The sequence below is a fragment of the Chrysoperla carnea genome, chromosome 5, assembly GCF_905475395.1.
Source record: "Chrysoperla carnea chromosome 5, inChrCarn1.1, whole genome shotgun sequence".
NCBI classification, from domain to species: domain Eukaryota; kingdom Metazoa; phylum Arthropoda; class Insecta; order Neuroptera; family Chrysopidae; genus Chrysoperla; species Chrysoperla carnea.
In genome coordinates, this window is record NC_058341.1 from 59,408,542 (window position 1) to 59,420,126 (window position 11,585).

Sequence of the window (11,585 nt, forward strand, 5' to 3'; positions counted from 1 at the left end):
GTATATTTCTAATAACTGGTTAAAATTTTCGGTAACAATTGTACATATGAAACTACCTGAAACTAGAGAAGGTATCCCCAACCAAATTGGGCGTTACAAAGGAGAATTTATATGGAGTACAAATAAAATTTGAAATTTCTCTTTTAATTAATGGTAAAATGTAAAAAAAAAATACTAGCATCCAAAAAATTACCCCTTTTAGAAAAATTAGAATATTTGCGAGTGAATGGAAGCTAGCAGACAAATTTACTCTCTTCTCATGCATATATGAAACTCCCTGTACATTCATTATCAATTTGAAAAAACCAAAATATTATTAAAAATAACAAATTTATAGAGTTTATACTTAAATAATAATAAATTTTAAAAAAGCCTTTTTATAGGGACTCTAACTAAGTATGAAATGCCGGAATTTGTGAAGATGGGGGTCGAAAACCAAACTTAATTCTCCCTTAACGTTTTTATTTTATTTTATTAATTAAATTATATACTAAACAAAGTTTTCTGAGCATATCAAAATTTTAAACAGATGCAAAGTTATTTTTTGGGAGTCTTTGGGGGTTGAAGCTAGCAGGCAATTTAAAAAATTTCTTAGAAGGCATTTACTGGCCCCTAATTAAAGAGACCCGAAATATAGCTTTGCGCCACTTTTAAATCTTGTTTTTGTCAAAAAAATTTCTCTAGTATATAATTTATCAAATAAAATTAAAATCGTTAGGGAGGTAAATCATTAAATAGGCCTTTCGACCCCCATCTCCAAGGATCCCAATATTCCATATCGAAAGTTCCTTTAAAAGTAATTTGCGCCAATTTAGAAAGCTGAAACGTTCAGGAAAACTTTTTAAGCATATATTTTTAATTAATTTAAATAGGAATTGTGAGGGAGAAAAACCTATAAATGCCTTTTAAGAAATTTTAATTGTCTGCTAGCTTCAGTCCCAATTTAAGAGTCCTGAAAAATAACTTTGCAACACATTAAAATCTTGATATGCTCAGAAAACTTTTTTTAGTATATCAAATAAAATCAAAAACGTTAGGGAGGCAAATTATTAAGTAAGGTTTTCAACCCTATCTCCACGGATTCCGGTATGCCAGATACAGAGTCCCTATAAAAGGGCTTTGCAGCACTTTAGAAGCTTCAAACTTTTTTAAAACTTATTATTTTTTTAAGTATCAACTCATAAAAATTTATTATTTTCAATAATACATATTTTAGTTTTTCAAATTGATAATGATGTACAGGAAGTTTCGTATAAACATGAGATGAGAATAAATCTGTCTGGTAGAATCTGCTAGCTGCCAAACATTTCGCATTCGAATGCTTGTATTCTGCCCGGCATTGATTAATCCGGATAATCGACGCATTACTGAACTACATTTGAAGTCAATCGAAAGTTAATTTTATTTGGGTTTCCAGCCATAAATTACATTTTTTGGTATCTTTGACTACATCTGACATTCTTTTTAGAAATACATACTCCCGATGATTCATAGATCAAATACCGGTATACGCAAGTCATGATACATATGGCTAATTTTGTTTTCATTAAAAGTAAAACCTACTATTTATAAATGTAAACCTACTTTTTTGGCAATTCTAATTTTATTCAAGATTTAGCAGAAAAATAATAGCGGTTTTTTTGTGTTTTTGTACGTGTCAATATAAAACAGACAATAGTATGTTTAAGGTTGATCGGACACCAAATTTACAGCACATACTCTAAGTTAAAAGTAACACTCTAAAACAAAAATTAACAAGTGAAAACAAACAATTGATTGAGTTAATTGTTGAAATACCATGTATTACAATCGTTTGTTTTTTTATTTCATGTAAGTAACGAAAGATGGTCACTCTTAGATAGCCACACATACATGCCATACACTTATAACTGATATTCCCATATAATAAATACTATATAATTTGCAGATAATTTCCAACCACACGGGTAAACAGTGATGTTTACGAAAAAAATGTTTCAAACAAAAGTTGTTTATTTTTTTATAAGGAATATTTTTTACATTTAAACTTTTGTTCTATCTCTAAAGGTTTACAAGGTGGGTCCTACGGATCTAAGACCTAATTGACCCATGTTGTTCATTTACGCACTCGGCCTCACTTTTTACGTCTTAACCACGCTGTAAAAATTTGATATCTTTTTTCGTTTCCGTTTTATCGTGTTGTAAGACAGCCGGGCGGGCGGGCTTACAACCGAAAATGGACTAATCAACTGATTTTATGAACATCTATACCAATATTTTTAAGCGTTACAAACTTGGGACCAAACTTAGTATACCTTGATATATTTCATATATACATGGTATAAAAATTTTAATCCATAAATTAATTATTTAAATATAGATTGGGGGTCCAATTAAGGGATTCGTTTAAACTCTTAACTGAAATAGTAGCAAATCTACAAAGTTTATGAAAAAATATTTTAAGTAAAACTCTTTCTCTTACAACTTTAAAGTAAATTTAGTAGGACCCATTAGTTGTTTTTTTTTTAAGTATAAAACACGCTGTAAAAGTTTCAATCCACCCAAAAGGTTGGTGAGTGAATTTTGCATCATACTTTAAGGTCAGCGGCCGTACTATAAAAACCTATTAGAAAATTCACTGCAATTATCATTTCTAAACCCCCGGCGCAAGAAGAGGGGTGTTGTAGTTTTGCCGTCTATATGTATGTGTGTGTGTATGTGAACCGATTTTGATTTATTTATTTGAAAGGTAATTTAATCAAGAGTGTTCTTAGCTATGTTTCAAGAAAATCGGTTCAGTATGAAAAGAGCTACAATTGGAAAAAGTCACATGTGTCCAGGGGTTTTTAAATTTGTAAATTGCACTGGTGTTACATTTTCAGCTTTTACATTTAAATCTACGAGTTAAAATTTACTTAACTTTGATTTACTCATTATCCCATTGTCAAACTTTTTATAAACTATGGTTTTAATAATTAATTATAACATCATAAGAAGAAGTGGAAAATTAAAATCATAAATAACTAAATATATCGTACAGTAAGTATATTCCCAAAACCTTCAATCTAATAAATATTTACATTTTATTATTAATATTAAAACATTAAACTCGTAAATATTTAACTTGCCAAAAAAATGATTAGATGGCAAACTTACTTTGAATTATATTTTTTTATTTTTGTTAAGAACTTTTAGTGAAAATATCAAAGGAAAAATAATTTTTATCTTAATTAACTAAAATAATAAGATTTTTGTTTGAATTTACAGTAAATACAATTATTTTTGACCGGTTAAGAATAATTATGTTTAATTTTTTTTTTTTCATGGTCAGTAAATTAAATGGAAAATCTTGAATTAAAGGAATTATGTCAGAAAGTTTGTTACAGCCGGCAAACCGAAATATTGCAATAATCTAAAAGTAAATTGCGTTTAATAATGAACATCTGCAAATGCAATTTTACATCCGGTATGATGAATTCGATTTAAAACAAAAACACAAAAAGAAACAAACTATTTAAAAGTTTTAAAGAAATAAAACCAAATTTAAAAAATTTGATACTAAATACATTTTAAATTTGCCTAAAATCATTCTCAATTTCAAGTGACAATTTTTTTTTAATCTGATTTAAAATGCATACATTTCTGACGCAAATAACTATCTATTTTTTTGTTTTAAGGAAACAATTAGTTTTATTGAGCACAGTAACCTTGTTCTGAAACAATTAGCCTAATTCAATTGTAATAATCATAGTGGCAAAACTATTTTAAAAGGGTTGGGTCATATCTTTTTTGACAACTACAAATTCCAAATAAAATTTATTCTTAACACACTCCAGAAAAAGGTTACATGCCGCATAATTGTAGATAACATAATTCTCATTACATATTTTAAAACTATATACTAGAAAAATTTATCCAGAAATTAAGAAAACATAATTAACAGCTTTTTTTTTACATACTTTATCAAGACATTTTAATTCTTCAATAGGATACACAGTTTTTTCACATCGCGCACAAGATTTACTCATTTTGTTGAGTACTTATCACTTAAAACATGAATTATACAAAATTTTATATCAAACACATGCACTTGTTTAATTTTTATTTGTGAAAATATTGTATAAAAAACTATTTTTTAATCGTAAGAGTTCACAATTGTACGGACAACCTCTATCGTTCCAAAACACTTTTTAATGACTGGAATAATTATAAAACGCATGCGCCAATAATACCAGATGGCGTTTATTCTTATAGATAGAATATTTTTTAAATAATTTTAACTCAATCTAAGAATTAATATTAATTAATTCAGATTAACTGATTTAGAAATTATGATGATAATTTTTATATTCGTTTCAATTTATTTCAAAATTCTATATTGATTTTATCTACGTAATTTTATTACGAGTTGCGGAAATTAAATAACCGCATGACATCTTTTTCTCGATATGTTCCACGAAAGTTAAATATTGACTCACTTTATTCATAAATTAATAATTTAGGAAGTTTATAATTTTAATATTTTATCAATTTTTGTAATTATTAGTTTTTAGTTTCAAGAATTATAATAAATAGATAAATTATCTCGTATGATAAATTTTTCCCGCATGCATAAGGCTAATGTTTCTTGGTACCTAGTTTTAACTTTCGGAAAATTATTTTACTGTGAATCGATATTCAGAAGAAGCAGTGGATATCTAGAATGTGTTTATTTGTGATGTGTTCTTTCTTTTAACTATAAAATTCTATAAAATCACCAATTTTATTAGGATCCAAATAATTTGACAATTTAATCAATTTATTAAAGGATTCAAATAATTTGTCAATTTAATAAAAATGATTAGTTCCCAAGGAATGTGGTCAATTCATTGTCGATTTAAAATAAATCATTTTCTCACCAGGAGCCCGGAAAAAGTTTTTAATTTGTTTTACTGATGATTGAATGAGTTCCAAAATATGGTGCCGACCTATAACTTATTCAAAATTTGTATCTCGAAGCCTTTTTTACAATCTAATCATTAATAATAATAAAATTTTTAATAAAGGGGGAATTTGCACATAATAATGTTTTGATGTAATGGAATAATGGAATTATTGATACAATTTTCTCAATATTTTATGCAATACTTATTACACAACTGGCATAACATTGGTTTAAAAAAAGTTAAATAACGTTGTCTCTGAGGAATGACTGACTGCCACTTCCAATAAAAAAATGTTCCAATCAATCCGTGCAACAATCGCCAAATTTTTTGTCCTTCTCAAGATCTCAAAATTACATTTTCGTAGAATCTTCTTTAAAATGTGTATATGCATTCTCATTAATGTCCTTTATAAGCAGTTAAATTTTTTAATATTCCTACGGTGTTAAATTTATAGATTTTGGCTGTTAAATTTTGCTGTCTTCTGATGTCAAATTTTAATTTCCTCAAAATTTAACATGGAGGGTTAGCGAAAAAATTTTTGGATGAACAAACGTAGACAAACCGTTGCCTAACGAATGCCATTTCCCACTTTGTGAAAATTCGCATTTGGGGGTGCTGAAGAAAATTTTAATTTCCTCATAACTTAAAATTGAAGGGTGGACAAATAAAAATTTTGGATGGGCCAAGGTGAACAAATAATTTTCAAACGAATGACATCTGCATTTTATGAAAATTAGCATCTGGGGGTGTTGATGTGAAAATTCTTAATTGTGACATAACTTAAATTAAAGGGAGGACAAACGAAAATTTTGGGTGGACAAATGATGGACAAACGAATCCAATCAGCAGTTTATGAAAATTCGTATTTGGGGGTGCTATTTTCACAGGGCTAGTAAAATGATTACTTTCCCCTATACTGGAAATTTTTTGGATTCCGACTGTAAGTCGATATGTAAACTACCGGATTTGTTTATTTCTTTTTAGTTTTTTTTTACGCAGTCGTGCCTGTTTAATAGCAAAACTACCTAAAATTTATGAAAATCTTGACGCCATTTATCAGATTTATAGTTTTATCGTTAGTATAGATGCCGATCAGATCCAATTTGCGAAACAAAAAAACGCTAGTTTTCGAGGTAAAAGTATGTATGAGAATTATCGGAGTCTGTTATAAATGTGTTTTGAAAAAATCTTAATAATTGATATAATTTTCGCCAGGATCAGTGCCCAGAAAAATTTTTGGAAACAAATACGACCATACTATTGGTAAGTCAGGGCAGAGGTTAATTTTTTGATTAATGTATCCGTCTCCGTTCTTATTTAACAACGATAGGTTGAGCTGAAGAACTACCCTGAACAACCATCGCGATTTTACAGGTTCTAAAAAATAAAGAACTAGAACTAAGAAAAAGATCTTTATTGATATATTTTTATTACGGGGGGAGCTAATTTTTGAAACTGTCTCTGACTGCTAAGGAAAATATTTTTAATAATCAGGTACAATTTCATTAAGAAAATATATTCTCAATAATTTCTTTACATTAAACATTTATTTATTTTTTTGATTTCTACATTTTGTGCTATTTAACAAAAATACATTAAGATTACTAAAATATATTATTATTTTAATCTATATATGGTACTGGTTTATAATTAATCATAATAATTAATACAAAATTTTTTTTTTAAATGTTTATATCTTATATGGCCAACCTAACAAATAAAATCACAAATACTATTAATTAAAATCACAAAAATTACATTTTTTTAATTAAAAATATGATATCAATAATAAAGTACGGAGACCAAAGACAGTTTGTTTTAATCTTATTTAGTGCACATTTTCCGAGCAAATTTTTCTTCAGTATTTTGACCAGCTGATTCCGAATTTCGAAGACAAAATGTCTAGAAGTGGCATCGATTATTTCATATTTACTGTTCTAATAACATTATTTCAGTATACAATATCGATAGATAATTAAACTATGAACCAAAATAATTGCCTAATTTCCAAAAAACTCATGACTAAGTATTAAGTAAAGTTATTAAGAAATAATGGGCAGGTTTATATAGGGTGATCCAAGTTATAACAGAAAGATTTCAGGAAATGTTGTCTAGCTACAAGATGCTGAAATTTTGGAAAAAAATTATATTTTTGAGTGTTACCATCTTGAGCACTTACAAACATGGAAATTTTTACACACATAATGAGCTAAAGATTCTTCATGATTAACAGCTTAAGTTAATTAACAAAAAGTAGAGACTTTCGAAAAAATCTCTTACGCCGCTATAGCTTCAAATCACGAAAAATTTCCAACATTGTATACTAATAAATTTTGCCATGTTTTTTGCCATTTTTAGGGAAACACTATTATACAACAATGTTGTTCTTTACTACAAAGTCTATACGGGGTGTTTATTTAATAGACATGTGCTTGAAACTCTAAAAATAAGTTTCGTCGAGAAAAATTCTTCGAGAAAAAAAGCAAAAAATGCGGAGATTTCAAGCAATCATTATATTCGACCTGTGCTTCCAGGTTCAATGAAAAGTAGACTCTGCTTCATAACTGATAACAGAGAGAAGAAAACTTTAACTTAGAAAGTTATTCCTTATTTGAAAAGTAACATTTTTGATTCGAAATATATTTTTAAAAACTGGATCTTTAAAACAGAAACTGACTGCAAAGTCGTACCCAAAATTATCTCTTACTTTTTTCAAAAATTGGATAAAAAAATTTACAAAAGCGTAGATTTTTTAGACAGAAATTGAATGTATCTAAACTATTCAATTTGCAAAAAATCGTTCAAACCAAAAAATTTGGCCTTTTAATAAAGCATAACTCTCTAATTTATATTATTCTTCTTTTATCTCCCATCAGTTATGAAGCAGAGTGAACTTTTCGTTGACCCTGAAAGTCGAAGTCGAATATGTCTGCGAAAAATGTGTGCTCATGAATTCAACTGTTTTGCTGTGATGCATTTTTTTCCAATAAAACATATTTTCGAATTTCAAGCATATGTCAAGTTAAAAAAAACACCCAGTATATTGGATTTACGTCAATCACCAATATTTATTCCTTTTTTCAGAGAGGTAAAAAAACAGAAATATGGAAAAAAACATTTGCTTTTAAAAATTTACTATAAATAATTGATGCTACTACCAAATTTGGAAATTTTCTCTCAAAATTCGAAATTATCGTATCAAAATATGTACTAATCGACTAGTAGATTTTAACAGAAAAAATGAAATAATATAATGCAATCGGGGCTTTTGAATACTGAATATGAAGATAGTTACATAACGCGGAGTGACTTCGAAAAACCTTATGTTCACAACCTATAAAATATAGAGATAAATTTATATTAGAACGAAACAAACAACTTTTGTTAGAAATATTTTTTCACAAAGTTAATAAATTTAATAGAAATCGAATGCGAAAAATAAGACTTTTGCATTCAGTTCGCAAATATTTATTTAGTTTACGGAAAAATTCTTTGAACACAAGTAATTTGTTACTTTAAAAAGAATACCAATTACATTTTTTTCTATCTTTTACCAGTGACGAACATGAGCCTTTTCACATAAAATTTAGCATTCTCCATTAAGAACATTCTCTACTTTCAGTATTCAAAAGGAGAACATACTGTATTCTGCCATTCCTTTTTTTCTGTTAAAATCTACAGATCAGTAAAGAAAAGCTTGTGCGGAAAAAGATATACCGAATACGAAGCGAACCACCTTTGGCTGCCGTGCTGATAATAATAATAATTTTTAAAATTAAACAGTGGAATGAATTTAATTAAAATAATTATGTACTAATTTGAATACTGATTATTATACGATGTTTATCATATTCCCCGCGGAATGTTACTATAATTTGGGAAAATAAAATAAAATTTTCGTCTAGTTGTCACACACGTTACTTGAAAGTTGAAATAAAATTATAGTGTTACATAATTTCCATAACCTATGGTTGCACTACTGGTCAACAATACATAAGATTTTCGAAATATTTTTACCTAAAAAAGGGAAAAATCTTCTCTCATTGTATTACCTATTTATTCTATTTCCTGGAAAAAGATTTTTGTAAAATTCAAAGTAGCTTTTTGTGAGAAAAAATAATTCACCGGTGAAACATGCCTTCGAATTTAGGAGAAAAACAAGTTTTTTCATATTAATGGGCGAATTTCTCGAAAACCTTTCTAAAAATAAATTTCATGCTCCTGTGACAAAATTTATGTTGACCAGTGATAATTCGATTACAGGCCGATACTATGATTCAAAACGATATTTAATTTCATACTCGTAAAAAGAGGTGATTGTACCATCGACATTTAAAATAAGAGATATATATGGTGCATAAAAAACCATAGGAAAAACAATAAGCCAAAAATGTTTAATATTTTTCAATTTCGGTTTATTTTGTTAGTTATTGGTATTAGTAGAATTTAACTTTTTTTAAATTATATACGATTTTTGTTCCTTCCTATAAATTGATTTTGTAGCAATTATGAAATTTCGTAAAAAAATTTTAATTTTTTTATATTAATTACACATCGAAAACGTCGAAAATCACCACAATTTAAAATTTATATAACCGGAGTTATATAAATTATATAACCTCGGTAAATACAAATTTTAAATAATCCAAGGTTTAGGCTCAATTCTTTCAGCAAAAGATTCGATCGACTTTTTTTACGGATATGGAATTAAATATCGGACGTTGGTTTTTTTATTTGAAATTTTTTTAACAAGAGATTTGTTTTTTTAAACGAGTTTATTGAAAGACCTTAAATATGTTGGTGATGGAAATGAAAGTCCGATTTGTAAGAATATTCTTTTTAAAAAATTTAACTGCCTTCTTAATTGAATTAAAAACATGGTTATTAATTAATTTTAAGATTGTGGAGTAGTTACAAATTTTCTGAGACCCACGAAAAAAAAGGAACTCAGCTTTGGCACTCCACTTAAGCTGCGTTTATTTTAATATTGCCAAATTAAAATAATGTGAATATAAAACGCAATTAACTTTTAAAAGTGTGACAACTTCAAAAACATTAAAAATGCAAATTTAACAAAAATGCACGCCTGTATCTTTATATAAACATGGTAACTTACGGGTAACGGTTAAGCTTGCTTTTATTGCAAATCGTGCTCAAAAAAGTATTTTTTCACAGCGCTTAAACATTTATTTTAAAGTCTTTTTTAAAGCGAGTACATTTTGAAGTTTAATTATTATTTTAAAGTAATAAAATAAATGTCGTATCTCTAAACACACGCTAGGTATGAGAACATTTTGTAATACTTTCCTCACGTAGACTTGGCTGGGTCTCTACGGCAGCATTATGTTTAGTCACTGGAAATTATCTTATTATTATCAATAAGATTAGTTTGGAAGGCGGGAATCAGTATTACAATACAAAGATTTTCACCGACACAGTAAGGTTTTTAGAATCATGATCCGAATTAATTGAAATTTTCTGATTTTCGTCAAATACATATGCAAAATTATTTGTGAGTTTTTCATTTAACCACTTAAAATTTACCTCATAAATTCCATTTGTGAAAATACCAATTTTTTGCTATATTCACTATAAAAAAAACGCAAGGCAATTCACATACAAACTTATATTCCCTATTTTAGTCCCTAGTAAAAACAAAAAAAATAAAATCGAATTTTCATGGAATTAATGGAAAAAACCCAAAAAGAAGTTGTATCTTCTATTTTAAAAATGAATATAGTAGTCTATTTTATGGAATATAGTAGTGACATTTTTTCACCTCACATCACTGTTTTTGAGATACCATCGTTATTAAAAAATTCGCATTTTTAAACTAAAATGTTGTCATCAACAAAATAGACGATTTATTATTGTATGATTGTAATCAAATATTTGATTTAAATTTGGGCTATTCTAAGCACTTTTTATGCCTTGTAATTGTTCACCTTACCTGACCGTTTTCGAAATATAAACGTTAAAAAAAATGACAAGGAACAAACAGTGCCTAGAATAGTCCAAAATATAAATTTCAATCGCTTTTAAATCAAATATTTGGTCACAATCATACGATAATCGTCTATTTAGTTGATAAGAAAATATTAGCTTAAAAAGGTGGAATTTTTTTTACAACACTTATATCTCAAAAACGGTCTAAAATATGAGATACAATAAGTTTTAAATCAAATATTTGATCAAAATCACACAATAATCGATAATTTCGCCACTGTATGCGTTTTTTTAGTATATTAATGTAAGCAAGTGAGAATGACATGAACAATTGTTATCACGCTAGCGTGTGGTTAGATATCCCATTAAATTAAATAATCAGATGTGTACTTGAGCATGATCACAATAGGAAAATTTCTCTAATAAGCATAAAAAAAATGTCCACACAGTAAAAATATTTCCTATCAATTTTTTTTTACAAAAAATTTTGAGATTCTTAAGTACATTTTGATTGCATGAACAGTAATAATTTGTTACAACAATTTTCATCATATTTTTAATACTCATAAAAATCAGTTTGTTCTTTTTTAACACGACAAATTTTTTGGGGCGAAATATTTGTTTTACGAAAAGTATTGTCATGTGAAAGGCGTTTTTTTATTGGACATACTAAAAAAGCGAATAATATTAACATTATAAAAAAAAAAGAGATTGAATTTTCCTGTTTCTCTAAAA

At 27.6% G+C, this 11,585-nt stretch overlaps 1 protein-coding gene across 1 annotated transcript in view; it reads right to left on the reverse strand.

Annotated features, from left to right (window-relative positions):
* LOC123299646 (LIM and SH3 domain protein Lasp) overlaps window positions 1–4,094 on the reverse strand; it is a 55,084-nt gene extending 50,990 nt beyond the window's left edge. The window contains exon 1 of the mRNA XM_044881917.1: window positions 3,939–4,094. Within this exon, the coding sequence (XP_044737852.1) occupies window positions 3,939–4,007 (69 nt within the window). The 5' untranslated portion in view covers window positions 4,008–4,094. The remainder of the gene's footprint in view (window positions 1–3,938) is intronic.
* Between the last annotated feature and the right edge of the window lie 7,491 nt (window positions 4,095–11,585).